At 39.8% G+C, this 17,693-nt stretch overlaps 1 protein-coding gene across 1 annotated transcript; it reads right to left on the minus strand.

The window, feature by feature from the left end:
• Positions 1-1,380: 1,380 nt before the first annotated feature.
• On the minus strand, positions 1,381-16,893 carry slc39a9 (solute carrier family 39 member 9). Its single transcript, XM_034144334.1, has 7 exons — positions 16,332-16,893; positions 14,661-14,769; positions 12,689-12,886; positions 9,665-9,736; positions 7,231-7,316; positions 6,337-6,471; positions 1,381-4,739 (listed from the first exon to the last, which is right to left on the minus strand). The coding sequence occupies exons 1-7, from the start codon at positions 16,425-16,427 to the stop codon at positions 4,503-4,505; spliced, it is 933 nt and encodes a 310-aa protein (XP_034000225.1). The 5' UTR covers positions 16,428-16,893; the 3' UTR covers positions 1,381-4,502.
• Positions 16,894-17,693: the final 800 nt, after the last annotated feature.

Consider the following 17,693-nt stretch of genomic DNA (forward strand, 5'->3'; position numbering starts at 1 on the left):
ATCAGCAGGAGAGGACTCTTTAAAGTAGAGACACTACATACTGATATACACCTGAACATCAGCAGGAGAGGACTCTTTAAAGTAGAGACACTACATACTGATATACACCTGAACATCAGCAGGAGAGGACTCTTTAAAGTAGAGACACTACATACTGATATACACCTGAACATCAGCAGGAGAGGACTCTTTAAAGTAGAGACACTATATACTGATATACACCTGAACATCAGCAGGAGAGGACTCTTTAAAGTAGAGACACTATATACTGATATACACCTGAACATCAGCAGGAGAGGACTCTTTAAAGTAGAGACACTACATACTGATATACACCTGAACATCATCAGGAGAGGACTCTTAAAGTAGAGACACTACATGCTGATATACACCTGAACATCAGCAGGAGAGGACTCTTTAAAGTAGAGACACTACATACTGATATACACCTGAACATCAGCAGGAGAGGACTCTTTAAAGTAGAGACACTACATACTGATATACACCTGAACATCATCAGGAGAGGACTCTTTAAAGTAGAGACACTACATACCGATATACACCTGAACATCAGCAGGAGAGGACTCTTTAAAGTAGAGACACTACATACCGATATACACCTGAACATCAGCAGGAGAGGACTCTTTAAAGTAGAGACACTACATACTGATATACACCTGAACATCAGCAGGAGAGGACTCTTTAAAGTAGAGACACTACATACTGATATACACCTGAACATCAGCAGGAGAGGACTCTTTAAAGTAGAGACACTACATACTGATATACACCTGAACATCAGCAGGAGAGGACTCTTTAAAGTAGAGACACTACATACTGATATACACCTGAACATCAGCAGGAGAGGACTCTTTAAAGTAGAGACACTATATACTGATATACACCTGAACATCAGCAGGAGAGGACTCTTTAAAGTAGAGACACTACATACTGATATACACCTGAACATCAGGAGAGGACTCTTTAAAGTTGAGACACTACATGCTGATATACACCTGAACATCAGCAGGAGAGGACTCTTTAAAGTAGAGACACTATATACTGATATACACCTGAACATCAGCAGGAGAGGACTCTTTAAAGTAGAGACACTACATACTGATATACACCTGAACATCATCAGGAGAGGACTCTTTAAAGTTGAGACACTACATGCTGATATACACCTGAACATCATCAGGAGAGGACTCTTTAAAGTTGAGACACTACATGCTGATATACACCTGAACATCAGCAGGAGAGGACTCTTTAAAGTAGAGACACTACATACTGATATACACCTGAACATCAGCAGAAATGAATGAAAGGCTTAAACCACAACAGGAAACTTTTTTTTAAACAAAGTTGAATCAGAAAGCATTTTCACCAGTTTAAAAAACTTTAATTTAGTTGTCATGAAACACATTGCTTTACAACCGATGTTCACAATCAAAAGTTGGAAATAAGGCAGACTCATCCTGGAATGACAGAAGAAAAATAAACACACCCCCCCCACTGACAATAATACTACAAATATTAAATAGACCCTCCTCTCAGCCCCAACATGTGCCACCTGTAAATGTGGAAGTTACATCAAAATGCACCTTCAGATATCTGATGTTTTAACAAGATCTAACTACTTCATTTCCACCATTTTAATATTGATTGAAGATGCTATGTGCACACACACGAGGAACATCTGTGATTAAACATGATTCTATAATAAGTGATTGCATTTGAACATGATCACACTGACACTACTTGATCCTGATTGGTCAGAAACAACCACTAAACTACCCTTGATGGTTTTACTTTGGCTAAAACTTTGAAATGCATTTGTGCAAAGACAGAGCTCTTCATTATGTCCCACATTATTCTCCTTCAATCAAATTATAATGGGATCTTTTCGATGCATGTGTGGAGACATCAGTAACTCTGGGCTTATAACAAAACACCTCATTTGGAGAAAATTAAGGACGTGCCAAACTATCTTCTGATTTCAATAGATGTTATTTTTCAGAACTAGTGCCTTCCTCTGCCCCAAAGGAAGTCATTCAAACCGACATGAAGACACTTTGATGACTTGTATAACTTATTTTCTCCCTCTCTAAAGTTTTATTTATTTAACATTATTATAGATTGAAATATCCTTTTCCTCTCTGCTTTAAAGTGGGCAGTGCTCAGGAGGGTAACAGTATTTCGAGTGAAAAAAAAGGGGGTTTAAAAGCCAACATTTCTGCATGTAAAAAGCAGTTTGGTAAACAATGCATTACATACATGGAGCTGCAAGAATCTTCACAATTCATTTAAGGTTTTAAGCACTTTTTTTAAAGAGAAGGTGGAAAAATTCACGAGTTTAGCTTCTAAAATGTGAATATTTTGGGGATTTCTTCATATTTTATAACAGTTTATCTGATATATTTGACTTTCCTTTTACTGTTGGATGCACAAAGGACGACATTTGTGAATTTTTCCTTGGACGTTTTCACGATGTGGATCAACCCAATTTAAATAACCATGATCTGCAGCGTTTAGCACATTCACCAGAGGACTTAATTGCACGTTTCTGTAATGATAGGACACAGAAGTGACTCTGATGGTGTAAAGAGAGGCACATGATGGGGCTGTCCTAAAACCTGCCTGAGTGTAAATCCACACAGGTTGGGGTGCAGTTTCCCTTTTATACACACACTCAGCATCCCATAATAAAAACTAAAACCCCATGCAGCTGCTGGTCAGCATGCGACCGTCCCTCTCTTTCTTCTTCTTGGTAAAACCGTTTGATTTCTACAGAAAAAGTCAGATTTCAGATTTAAAACAAGGTGTATTTGTGATTTAAAGCAGTTCCATCTCACACAGGAAGTCATGAAGTTACTCTGTACAGACCATAATGACTTAAATACATTTACATGAGCTGAGCAGGCACAGTGACACAGTGACTCTCAACACACCCCTCCTGTAGAAGCTGCAACTACAGATCAATAAGCTGCAAATATTTTCATTATCGATTTATCCTAGAAGTCCTTTTTCATGCCAAAGTGTCAGAAAATGCAGTTTTTGCCGCTTAAATGTTCAGATTTCCTACTTTTTCTTTGATTTATGTGAATTGTTTTGGGGGGTTGGACTAAAACACAAGACTTTTAAAGACTATGTCATGCTTCTTATTTGATTTGTATAAATATCTTGAGGGTTTGGACAAAAAAAACAAGACATTTACCGAAAACAATGTCGGAAAATGCCGTTTTTAGCCTCTCAAATACTCAGATTACCTACTTTTTTGTTTTATTTAAATTACATTTTGGTGGTTTTTGATTAGAAAACAAGACATTAAGAGACTATGTATGACTTTTTCTGGATATTATTGACAAATGTATTCAATAATCCTCAGATTAATCGATAGTAAAAATATTGTTAGCAGCAGTTCTAGCCTACAACATTTGAATGCATCAACCTGTTACTGTTTTAACGTTCACGGTGCGTTCAAGAGCGTCTTTCAAACCCACTAAACAAACCCCTCTGCAGCCGTGTCCACGCTTCTGAGACAGAAGTGACTTTTACTCGATTTCACGAGTATCGTTATTGCTCAGGTGAGATTCACTTAAGACGAACAACCCAATTTAAGAAAGAAAATGTCTCCAGAGAAATGGTCCCTTAACGTTTAAATGCCCTCCAGAGAAGTCCTTCATTCAGAGCTGCGGAAATAATATTAACAATAACCCTCCACCTCTAAATAACTATACAATCACTTACTATACACATTAACTGCCCCCCCCCCCCCCCCCCCCTCCTCCTCCATCTTCTATTCATAATTACCCTCCAAGTAAAACAGAACAGGAATAAACACGTCCAGAAAGTGAAGAGATGAAATAAAAAGTGACGGATCAGGGTCCACGTTTTTTCGTCTTGCAGGATTTAGCAGATACGTCTGAGAAGCTGCGATTTATTAACGAGACACCATCAGTACCCATCATTCCTACAGGAGAAAGTGAAATGATAACGAGCGTCTAGCCGGTTATGGTGTCATCCTGCGAGGAATAAACGTAGAGAAAGAAACGATTCTACAAACACGTCTTCACGCTAATATGGCACTTGAAATCAGCTCAAAATCAATCTGGATTGACGCTAAGAGATTTACACTCTGTACAATTATATTATAAAAAGGAGAGTTTGCCGTCTTGATATCATCAAATCTCGCTGTGCAACTGCCATCGAGTGAAACATCGATGGAATGATATCTGGACGAGCACGATGCAGGAAAAACTCCACGATGATGGAAATCAAACCGATCGTCACCTGGGGGAAAAAAAGACTTCAGGTGGAATAAATGGACACGGAGAGAAGCTGTAAGATGTTTCGTGGTCAAAAAAAAATTGTTGTTGACTTCAGCTCAGTTTGAGTCACAAAAAAGTCCCGCAGCGAGCTCCAGTCTCAACACATCCTTAAAGTTTGAAGTCTCTGTCTCCCTCTCAAATTCCCGTCTAGAACCGCCCTGTTCTCTGGGTCTAATGGTGGTGCCCGACGGAGAGCACCAGAGGGATGAGGCAGCCCAGAACCAGCGCTCCCACCTCCACTTTGCTCAGTCCCTTTCCTCCGTTCCCCCCCGCAGGAGAGTGGCTGTGGCCCCCGCCCCCCCCCACCTCGGGGAGCACGTGCACGGTGGCCACGTAGAGGAAGGTGCCGGCGGAAAACAACATGGCCACTCCGGTGGCGTTGAAGTCGGACAGCGCCTCCTTACTGCTCTGAGAGGGGGGGGGGGGGAAGACAAGAGAGCGTGAGGGGAGACGTTTCCTTTTGATGAAACGTGTCATATCTAAACATCAGAGAAACATGAATCCTTCAAGACAAACATTTTACTTGTATTTTTACTATGAGAGTAATTTACAAGGCTAGTTTATTTATACAGCACTTTTCAACACAAGGCAATTCAAAGTGCTTTACAAAAATGAAAGACATGAAGAGCATACAACACATTAGAAACATTAAAAAAGCAAAGTGAATAGCACAGGTACATGAATGAAAGTTACAGAGCAATGTGAGATGTGAATAGTTCAATTAAAAGCAGCGGCAAAAAGAAAAGTCTTCAGCCAGGATTTAAAAGTAGTCAGAGTTGCAGCGGACCGGCAGGTTTCTGGGAGTTTGTTCCAGATATTTGACAACACCCCTCACCAAAGTCTCACTTTCCTCTACCCCTAGTCTTCCTGTGACACGTTCTTTTGACACTTTTCTATATTCCTTTCATCCTTTTGAATCCCCAGACAACACATGTTCCTGTTTCACTGTCACCCGAACCCCTCTTTGACCTTTAAACCACTTTTCTTTTCAATTCCCAGAATAAGGATATTTAAACCTGTTTTAAGACTTCCCTCATGAGTCTTTGGCCTTCAAACCACAAGTTCATTTTAAAGGTCCCCTATTATACTGTTTTTCATCAATATATTCCAGGTCTCAGATATATAGAGAGCCTGTCTCTGATTGGCTGAAACACCAATCAGATCATTGCAGCATTACCCATAATCCCCTCTGTTTCAGCCCTGTTTCCAAAGTGCTGATTCTCTGTCTGTTACTTTAGATGAAAATAAGGAGCCCCTCCCCACACCCCTCTGAGAGATATTTGGTTACAAAGAACACAATGGTGCTCTAGGAGGAGATTCAGGTGATAAGGTGGGGGGGGGGGGGGTTACCTTGGTTGCTGATTGGCTAATGGTTACACAAGCCAAAACATCGTTATGACATCATAAAGTGGCCAAAATCTGATCAGCTCATTTTCAGACAGGTTTTTATATAAATGGATCAGGACAAAAAGAGAGAATCTTTGTTCCTGAAACTTTCAGAATCTCTTTCCACAGAGGGGACACATGTTGATGTAGAAGAGACATGAAGAAGAGGGGACACATGTTGATGTAGAAGAGACATGAAGAAGAGGGGACACATGTTGATGTAGAAGAGACATGAAGAAGAGGGGACACATGTTGATGTAGAAGAGACATGAAGAAGAGGGGACACATGTTGATGTAGAAGAGACATGAAGAAGAGGGGACACATGTTGATGTAGAAGAGACATGAAGAAGAGGGACACATGTTGATGTAGAAGAGACATGAAGAAGAGGGGACACATGTTGATGTAGAAGAGACATGAAGAAGAGGGGACACATGTTGATGTAGAAGAGACATGAAGAAGAGGGGACACATGTTGATGTAGAAGAGACATGAAGAAGAGGGGACACATGTTGATGTAGAAGAGACATGAAGAAGAGGGGACACATGTTGATGTAGAAGAGACATGAAGAAGAGGATTTTGCATAATAGGTGACCTTTAAGTTTTATTTCAGTATTTACCTGGCTGAGGCCCAGGAAGGTGAGCATGGCGAGGACGGGCGCTGCGAGGGAGAAAACCAGCAGATGTCTCCGGATCCGGTTCCTCTCCAGACCGGCATGCATCAGGAACGAGACGAGGCCGAACGCCGCCGGAGCCTGAAGGTACAGAGCAGGAGATTTAACATGTAATATGTACTGCTGCTAAGTTTCAAGTTTCAAGGCTTTATTGTCATGTGCACATTAGCTACAGTGTAGATATGGCAATACAAAACTTCAGTCAGAGGCTCCTCCAGCAGTGCAACATATATATAGGACATAGAACAGAGATGTGCAAGTAAATACAAATGTTGCGGACAAAGTTAAAAGCACACGACGAAAAGTAAACAAACACTGAAATAAAATGAAAAAAAGGCAGAGTTGGAGAGAAGCCAATGACACGGTGACGGCAGCCATCTTCTCTTTAAGAGCTGCACATAACGATTAGTCTGCAGATCATACTCTTGATTTGTCAAGTATGAGTAAAAATAAGTTTACTGTACTGATAACTTTTTCTACAACATTCAAACATGGCTTATGTTGGGAGACAAACTGCCTAAAACCTAAAAGATATTACATTAACAATAAAATAAGACAAAGGGAAGCAGCTTATTCCCACAAATGTGACGCTGAAGCAAATGAATGGATTAAAATTACAAAATATAATCAATAATAATCTAAATACTTGGCAATCATTTACTGCCAATCACTTAATCTACTACAACATAAGCCTTAATTACATGACAATAAAGTTACGCAATGTTGATTACTTAGTTAACATTAAGCTGTCTTCGGCTCTTTTCTGCTGTAACAAATGGACATGTCCCCTCTGTGGGACGAAGGAAGGTATTCTGATTTCCTGTAGAAAGTGAGAGTCACCTTGTGCAGCATGATGGCTACGAACACGATGAGCTGGACGCTGGTCTGAGACGTGGAGGCAGCCGCTCCGAGAGCCACTCCGTCAGCTGGAGACACATGGAGGGAATTAAGATTGGGTTATGAGCGTAACAATATTAAAGGTCACCTATTAGGCAAAATCCACTTCTTCATGTCTCTTCTACATCAACATGTGTCCCCTCTTCTTCATGTCTCTTCTACATCAACATGTGTCCCCTCTTCTTCATGTCTCTTCTACATCAACATGTGTCCCCTCTTCTTCATGTCTCTTCTACATCAACATGTGTCCCCTCTTCTTCATGTCTCTTCTACATCAACATGTGTCCCCTCTTCTTCATGTCTCTTCTACATCAACATGTGTCCCCTCTTCTTCATGTCTCTTCTACATCAACATGTGTCCCCTCTTTTTCATGTCTCTTCTACATCAACATGTGTCCCCTCTTCTTCATGTCTCTTCTACATCAACATGTGTCCCCTCTTTTTCATGTCTCTTCTACATCAACATGTGTCCCCTCTTTTTCATGTCTCTTCTACATCAACATGTGTCCCCTCTTCTTCATGTCTCTTCTACATCAACATGTGTCCCCTCTTTTTCATGTCTCTTCTACATCAACATGTGTCCCCTCTTTTTCATGTCTCTTCTACATCAACATGTGTCCCCTCTTTTTCATGTCTCTTCTACATCAACATGTGTCCCCTCTGTGTAAAGAGACTCTGAAAGTTTCAGGAACAAAGATTCTCTCTCTTTTTGTCCTGATCCATTTCTATAAAAACCTGTCTGAAAATGAGCTGATCAGATTTTGGTCACTTTATGATGTCATAACGATGTTTTGGCTTGTGTAACCATTAGCCAATCACCAACCAAATCTCTCTCAGAGGGGCGTGGGGAGTGGCTCCTTATTTTCATCTAAACCAGGGGTGTCAAACTCAAATACAAAGTGGGCCAAAATAACAAAATCGGTGCTAGTCGAGGGCCGGACTGTTTCAATGTTTATTGCAAAACTTATTGAAATGAACTTATTGCACATTAAACCTGGAACTAACAAAGCTTAAATTATTGCCTATAAAAACAACATTAAACATTAAAGTGGACCTCTCATGCTATATTTGAATAATATAGTGTAGGACCATATGGCCGTGGCTGTCTCCTCCTGATTGGTGGAGTTGGCCCAATAGCCGTATCGCCACCGTCCTGACGTCAGGACAGTGTTCAAATCTGGATCAGTTTTTATCAGATCCGTTGCAGCCCCTTTTTTAGAGATTTGGGTATGGAGGAAAATAGAGAGGGTTGTGTTTTCTGACACTTGGTGAGTTCCCTGGAACACCGGGGACACATATTCATGTAGAAAAGACGTACAAAAGTGCATTTTGCATGATAGGTCCCCTTTAAATAATCAGTTGCATTCATTTCTTATGGCTCTATCTGCAGCTTTTCCAGAGTCATTTCTTATGATTACATTTTTCCACAGACCAACAACAGCTTCAAAAAAACTATTTCCCTCAAAGAAAAAACCAAACATGCCCTGTTGTCTCAAGAAAAAAAGTGCAGAAGGAAACATGTAAACTCAGTGTGCTGCTCTGTGATGCTAGTTCAAGCCAGATACTTGGCATCTCATCTTGGGTGCAAGTTCATCAATGTTTGGGCTCAGGCTCTGAGCTGAGGAGATCCTCAGGATTGAGTGAAGGTGTGCGTGCAATATACGGGCGGGCCAGATCTAATAGTAATTAAAAATTATCCTGCGGGCCGAAATTAAATCCACCAAGGGCCTGATTTGGCCCCCGGGCCTTGAGTTTGACACATGTGCTCTAAAGTAGCACAGAGAATCAGCACTTTTGAAACAGGGCTGAAACAGAGGGGATTATGGGATGCTGCAATAATCTGTTTGGTGTTTCAGCCAATCAGAGACATGTTCTGTATACACCTGAGACCTGTGATATATTGATGAAAAACAGTATAATAGGGGACCTTTAAGTAAGTTGCAACATTTTGAAAAAGTAAACGGTTACTGCTCAAACACTGATCACCTTTGCGTTTAGTTTTTCCATATTACAGTAAATCTCAAGCACTCCTTAATATGGGATTCACTTATTATTAATAATAGAAAAGTTAATATTTACACGTTGAGACACACAGGATGTCTGATTTCAACTACAGTATATTGTACATTTGGCAAAGTAACTCCTGCTAAATGACCCTTCTCTATTACAGCAGCAGTTTGTGATTAAGACTAATGAAGATGCTGTTAACAATAAATATTAACTAGTATCATCATTTTGGACAATTCATGTTCAAACCCACATTTATAAATGTTCCCATACTCAATCTGATACATGCAATATTTGCTTTTGAAGAACATATTTAACCTGAGCATGTGATGTTCTTTTAATTCAAAGAAAAACCAAATAACCGTAGTACCTGCAGCGTGGACCACCAGCCCCAGGGTGGTGGTGATCTTTGAGGAGGCTCTCGCTGCCTCTGGATCTAAAGCTGAAAAAAAAAAAAAAGTCAGAAGAAATGAGCTATGACAGTCTTTATAAGTTTAAGAAATACAAATATTAAAAGTAGTACCAAGTGATAATAAGGACAGAGAAGCATTACATGTCACTTGTTAGACGCTTTTATCCAAAGCGACTTACATACTCAATACTGTGGACAATCCCCACAGGAGCATCTTGGGGTGAAGTGTCTCAGGGACACAACGACATGCTGACTGCAGTGGGACTCGAACTTGCTACCCCCCTGATTTGAAGTGTAGCACACTTCCCACTGAGCCACAGCCTCCCTATCATCTAAAGCATTAGCTGCTAAAACAATTGAGATCTCATATTGTTCTGAAAAAAGCGTCGAGTGTGGAGAAATGTTTAGACCAAAACACTTTCCTCTGGAGAAGATTAGCACTTGATATCGCTCAGGATAACCCTGCTGTCACTGTGACTGGGCAGTATATACTGAAATTATATCAATATCATGATGAGACTAGAATTTGTCTTACATTTTACAGGGTTCTTACACCTTTTCCAAAGTCAAATTCAAGCACTTTTCAAGCATTTTCAAGGTGCATTTTCAAGCATCTTACAGCTGTTGTAAATTACATATTTATATACACATACTTATACTCAAATGATTATTTCCCTACCTCACATTAAATCAGATGTTCTTTATGCTATAAACGACCAAATGTGTGTTTCATAATAGCATTCTACATGAGGATGAAAAATTAAAAATGTTAGAAAAGAAAACTAAGTTTAATATTTCAAAATGAGACCCATCTGTACGTAGACTGGGCATCCCATATAACCTGGCTGAGTCAATATAAAACAATCAGCCAAATAACTTTTCAATATATTATTGATTACTATTTTTGAGGTACTTTTAGGTTGGCAGTAAACACAAGTCAGAGGTAAATGGTGTACTTTTACTCCACTACATGTATTTAATACCTTTAGTTACTTTACAGATCTGGATGAATGATGTGAAATATAATCAAGTGTTAAATCAGACTTTAGTTCCACCTGGAGTAAATTCACAAGCTACCCTGCAGTATACAAAGTCATTCAAACTAGCTGCACCTTTACCAGCTTTGAGAACACTTTCATGATCAATCATTATAAAACATATCCTATACAATTATTAGGGATGCTCCGATCGCCAATTTTGGAGCCGATCGCCGGAATCAGTATCGGCCGATACCGATATCGCTCTCTTTTCCTCTCTCCCCCTCTCTCCTGACAGCCCGTCAGTATCGTCTCCTGCAGCTCACTGATCCAGTAATGAGCGACCCGACAGTGAAGAATAAATATATTTATAACTAGTTTAGCTTGTTCCAGAGGTAGATAAAATAGCTAAGTGTGTTAGGTCTAACTCTTAATGTGTGTTCTGCTTCGCTCACCGGTCCGTCACAGCGGGTGGAGCTGCAGGATTTCTGCTTCACACACACGTTGCATACCGCTATTTTATTGTCATTTTCGGACACTTAAAATACTGCCAGACTAGTGAAGCCATTTTGGCGAGCTTGTTTTGCCGCGCACAGAGAAAAGTGTCATGTATTTTACATGCAACGATCGCCTAATCTAAAATGTTCTACTACAGCGTACCTTTGTACCTTTCGTGTGGTGTGTGGCTCGTCAGCGCAGACTCTCGCATCGTTATTGTTGCACACTTTGCAGGAGGCTACTCTTGGGCTTCGCTTGACCCTCGTCTTAGCCATGGCTTGTATTTGTCTTCTGCTAGCCAACGCTCGTTGAAACGGCAACCTCCTGGCATACTGTCATCTATCACTCTCATCAGAATGCCCAGGTCACACACGTAACAAAAACACTTGCCGGTCACGCGCATTGCGCGGGAAGGGCGGAGCTGTTTTATGTAAAAGCGAAGCAATTAAGCGCGCTCCGACTTCTTTATTTTCTTTTAATCTAAAAAGTGAAGTAAAGCATTTACAATTTCAAGCACTTTATCCCAAATTCAAGCACCATTCCCAAAATTCAAGCACTTTTCAAACCTTGAAAACACCTCGTACAATTTCAAGCATTTTCAAGGATTTCCAGCACCCGTACGCACCCTGATTTTAGATATCATATTATAATAAGTGTTTTCCAGGCATCAAAGTGATGTCATTTCCCAAATGTACTCGACTTAGCTGTTCCAATATTAACCGTTATATCCACATGACTTATGATTACCGTATTGACCCGAGTATAAGACGACCCCTCTTTTTCAAGACTCGTTTTTGGAAAAATACCTTTTTGAAGACCACATTTTTTTTCTCCATCTTACTCCTTTGCAGACCGTGGAATGCTTTTCTCTGACTGTTTACATTTTTAAGGCAGTCTTTTTGGGCTTGCCATCTTCTAACGTTACATTACATTACATTACATGTCACTTGTTAGACGCTTTTATCCAAAGCGACTTACATACTCAATACTGTGGGCAATCCCCACAGGAGCAATTTGGGGTGAAGTGTCTCAGGGACACAACGACATGCTGACTGCAGTGGGGTTTGAACCTGTGACCCCCTGATCCGAACACCAACGCACAACCCACTGCACCACACGCCTCCACGTAACACCTTACACTCAGTAACACCATATTTCTTTGCTGCTAGACAGTTATTTGATGGCTCTGCTTCGTTGATTACCATTATCTTTGATCCACTTTGTTGGAGTTGGTCGCTGTTTCTCTCCATCTCTCCTGTTGCTGTGTACTGTTACTTTAAGACGGTGTCTGGCTTGGGGGAACACGATCTGTTGTTGTGACTGTGTAATTACATCGAAAAGTCTATACCACGAATATAAGACGACCCCTCTTTTTCAGATTTTTTTCTAGGAAAAAAAGAAAAAGTCTTATATTCGGGTCAATAGATATTTAACAAATACCCCATTGCAACCTGAACGCATGTCCCCCACATGTACGAGTGTGTGTTTTACAGTTGTGTTCACTGACCTTCGGTGCTGTGAACGTGCGCGCTGCCGATCTGATCGACCAGCAGCATGAAGACGAAGCCGAGCACCAGAGAGACTCCGATGCAGGCGTGCAGCTGCTCGTGGCTGTGCTCGTGCTTCCCCCCCGCACTCACGTCCACTTCCCCCTTCGCCTCCGACACCTCCACCACCCCCGCCTGGCCGTGGCTGTGGTGAGCTCCTGCGGGAAGAAAAAGAGACACATGGACCGTTAAAGAAAAACCCTTAAACATACCTGGTTACAGAGAATGCTATAGTGATATTTCTGTTAACGAAAACTAAATGGCTAAATATGTTACTATACTATTTTTTATTGTTAACTCTATTCCACTTTTTAAGTATTTGTAATTCCCAAATTGGGATTATTAAAATATCTACAGTAATTATCTAGTGTCTCTACTTTAAAGAGTCCTCTCCTGCTGATGATCAGGTGTATATCAGTATGTAGTGTCTCTACTTTGAAGAGTCCTCTCCTGCTGATGTTCAGGTGTATATCAGTATGTAGTGTCTCTACTTTAAAGAGTCCTCTCCTGATGATGTTCAGGTGTATATCAGTATGTAGTGTCTCTACTTTAAAGAGTCCTCTCCTGCTGATGTTCAGGTGTATATCAGTGTGTAGTGTCTCTACTTTAAAGAGTCCTCTCCTGCTGATGTTCAGGTGTATATCAGTATGTAGTGTCTCTACTTTGAAGAGTCCTCTCCTGCTGATGTTCAGGTGTATATCAGTATGTAGTGTCTCTACTTTAAAGAGTCCTCTCCTGATGATGTTCAGGTGTATATCAGTATGTAGTGTCTCTACTTTAAAGAGTCCTCTCCTGCTGATGTTCAGGTGTATATCAGTATGTAGTGTCTCTACTTTAAAGAGTCCTCTCTTGCTGATGTTCAGGTGTATATCAGTATGTAGTGTCTCTACTTTAAAGAGTCCTCTCCTGCTGATGTTCAGGTGTATATCAGTATGTAGTGTCTCTACTTTGAAGAGTCCTCTCCTGCTGATGTTCAGGTGTATATCAGTATCTAGTGTCTCTACTGGGACATGTCTCCATGCTTTAATGTTCATAAAGCTCTTTATTTTTCTCATACTGCCTGTGCTGCAGCACCTCTTTTCACCCTCTGTCTGAAACCAGAGCCCAGTCTGCTCTGATTGGTTAGCTGGCCGGCTCTGTTGTGATTGGTCAACCTCTTAGAGATGTCCCGCACAATGTGTTTGAGCGCTAGCCAATAGAAGCACTTACTTAGTGTTTTAATTGACTAAGATAGAATTTGAACGCCTAAATGCCTCAGAGGTTTGGACTTTGAACTCGAGTGTAAAAAAACAGATGAGCGTCACAAACCCACGTAGCTTCTGAACAAATATCTGTGTTTGAACTGGGACTGCTACGTAAGAGAAAAAGACGTCATCATGTTTAACTTTACAGCTTTCTGACCTTTGATCAGTTTGCAAAGGATTCATATAAACAGTATGTCTATATGTTCAGTATTTAGTTTGCAGACTCAGAAAAAGGTCTTGATGTTTTTTGCATGCATTATTCAAAGTTTTCTGGCATTCTTTTAAATAAAACTGACTAAACAAGTCTGTCTTTCATTGGACTTTAGGTTTAAACACTTTTTACGCTGCTATGGACAATCAGGCAATAATGTACATTCTCAAATATTGAAGTGACTGTTATTTTGTATATATTGAATGTTGTGTTTTATGTAGGTCTTAATGTGTGCACATGTACAAATGTGTCTTTGATTCTGTGTATATATATACATATTTGCACACATATTTTTATATACATTTATTTTTATATTCGGGAGTGTGGGAAACGGTATTTCGATCTCTCTGTCTGTACACACAAACTGGAAGATTGACAATAAAGTTGACTTAACATAATCAAATGCAACATGGGGAAACATTTATGGGTAATCTGTGAGGAAATACAGTCAGGATCCGGAGTTTTTGTTAACTCTACCTTCAAGTATTTCTTCATAAAGCGCGTGGACGCCCTCAGGAATGATGACAGCGAGCGCGGTGCCACACAGCAGCCCGGCGCCCAGCACCGTGACCAGCTTCAGCTTCTCCTGCGCGCACACACACACACAAAACATCAGCACAAATATGTCTGTGTTTATACACACCAGATCATCTGATAACTAACAGAGCTCATGATTCAAACCACCAGAAAAGGTCTTTAGGGCGGAAAATGACTCATAACTATTGCATCGAGAACACATTGTAAACTATGTGCTTTTTTTATCAGTTCAAATGTAGAGAAAAGGAACAAAATCTGAACCCGTCCCAAAGCATTCATTTATTTTGCAGAAATGCCTGTCTTTTTGCACAAACCTAGGTGCCTCAAATACCATAAACCACATGCACGTGAGAAAACAATAATGTAAATGCGAGTAAAGCTTGATTTTGATTCTTTTATGTCACGTGTCAAACTCAAGGCCCCGGGGCCAAATCAGGCCCTTGGTAGATTTAATTTCGGCCTGCAGGATAATTTCTAATTACTATTAGATCTGGCCCGCCGGTATATTGCACGCACACCTTCACTCAATCCTGAGGGTCTCCTCAGCTCAGAGCCTGACCCCAAACATTGATGAACTTGCACCCAAGATGAGATGCCAAGTATCTGGCTTGAACTAGCATCACAGAGCAGCACACTGAGTTTACATGGATGTTTCCTTCTGCACTTTGTTTCTTGCGACAACAGGACATGTTTGGTTTTTTCTTTGAGGGGAATTGTTTTTTTTAAGCTGTTGTTGGCCTGTGGAAAAATGTAATCATAAGAAATGACTCTGGAAAAGCTGCAGATAGAGCCATAAGAAATGAATGCAACTGATTATTTAATGTTTAATGTTGTTTTTATAGGCAATCATTTAAGCTTTGTTAGTTCCAGGTTTAATATGTGCAATAAGTTCTGCAATAAACATTGAACCAGTCCGGCCCTCGACTAGTACCGTTTTTTAAATGTTGGCCCACTGTGTATTTGAGTTTGACACCCCTGCTCTATTTTATGTTTCCTATCTGTACCTTTTAGTTTTAATACCTGAAAAAGACACAAATTAGTCCTTTCCAGTTAAAAAATAAATACAAATAGTTTTTCAATGTAATTCAGCATAAACTTCTTTATATGCTCAACAATGATTGTGTTTTACAGTCAAACTTAACATGACATTCATCCCCCAAAAGCGGTGATCATTTCAAAGCAGTTGTATCTATCTCTAGACCTTTGTACCGTCCTGTTATTTGTTATTCATGATGCAATCAGTGTCTCTGATGAAAAGACAGGCGAAGACAAACACAAAACTGACAGAGATTAACTTGTACCTCTCTGTCAGTGGTGGAATAAGTTATCTTTTACTCAAGTAAATTAACAATACATGATTGTCAAAATACTACAATTAAAACCCTAACATATGTAGTGGAGTAAAATGAAATGATTTCCCTTCTAAATGTAGTGGAGTAGAAGTACAAAGTAGCATTACATGGGAAGTAAAGTACCTCAAAATTGTACTTGAGTAAATCTACTTAGTTACTTTCCACCTCTGCTCTCTGTGAATGTGCAAATGTGGTTAAAGTTAGCCCAACTACAAGCTTTTAAGAACCACTTTTTGTAAAGCTTTGTATGTACACTTACCTCTGAGAAGTTGACAGCCAGAGGAATGGTTCCTGCCACATAACATCCCACCAACATGGCGAGAGACAGCAGGCTGATGGAGCTGAAGTCGTCCATTATTACTGCACTTTATGCTAATGCTAGGCTAACCAACAACAACCAACCGTCACCTCTTTAACACTAATAATCCTTACAGTTAAATCACATGCCACGAGATGCAACTGTTGCTTCTCAATAGTGGCTAATTTAATAAACGTCTCTGTAATCTGGACTAAATTCAGATAGCTGCTAAAACATCCACGTTTATCTTAACAGAGACGTTACACTAAGCTAAGCTAACTGTGCTAAGCTAACTAGCTTTCGTATCAACAATTCACAAACTATGAATCCCCGACACGTTCTCGTTCACTTGCAAACATCCGACACTCCGCATAGTGTCCTCCAGATTTAGCTGTCAGTAACAATAAGGTGATAATATTGCAACTTCCTGACTTGTTCAGCAGCTGGAGCTCAGACAGGCTAACAGAACATCCTGTTGTTAGCTGCTGGAAGAACATCCGGGTCACAACGCATCTGCTCAACCTGTGAGAGAAAACCTGCCACGTTTCAGCCTCACAGGAGGAAGGCACAGGAGGGGTGATAATCATGATAATCATGATAATGATAATATGAATAACACATTTAATTTAGAGGCACCTTTCAATGCACCCAATTACACATTTTCAAATATTATTATAATAGTAAAAGTGATGGATTTGATACAAATATATATATTTTTTTGATACAAATATTTTTATTTTTGGGAAAATATCACATCCACAAGAATAAATGTTTTAAAATATTAAAATATAATAAAGGCAATCATACGGGAGAGGAGTAGAGCCACCTGAGGAAAATGTTTTTGGGATGCGACCAAAAGTAAAATAAATGTTGACTTTCTGAAAAACAAAAATCCAGATTTATTTCCAATTATTTTTCTGTTTTTTCCTGAAAAAATAAATCAGAATTAACATTATTTTTAACTTTTGGTCACATTCCAAAAAACATGTTCTCATGTGGCCCTAATCCTACTTTACTTGAAGTGTTACCTTTTGTTTTATCCCTATTTTCTTTATATTTCTTGCTTATTTTCTTTATATATTTTATGTGTAAGGCAAGGCAAGTTTATTTATATAGCACCTTTCAACACAAGGCAATTCAAAGTGCTTTACAAAAATGAAAGCCATTAAGAAAATGGAATTTAAATAGTCATTAAAAAGCAAAGATTCTCTCTCTTTTTGTCCTGATCCATTTATATAAAAACCTGTCTGAAAATGAGCTGATCAGATTTTGGCCACTTTATGTCATAACGATGTTTTGGCTTAGTAACCATTAGCCAATCAG

This window comes from Trematomus bernacchii, unplaced genomic scaffold (assembly GCF_902827165.1).
Source record: "Trematomus bernacchii unplaced genomic scaffold, fTreBer1.1, whole genome shotgun sequence".
NCBI lineage: Eukaryota > Metazoa > Chordata > Actinopteri > Perciformes > Nototheniidae > Trematomus > Trematomus bernacchii.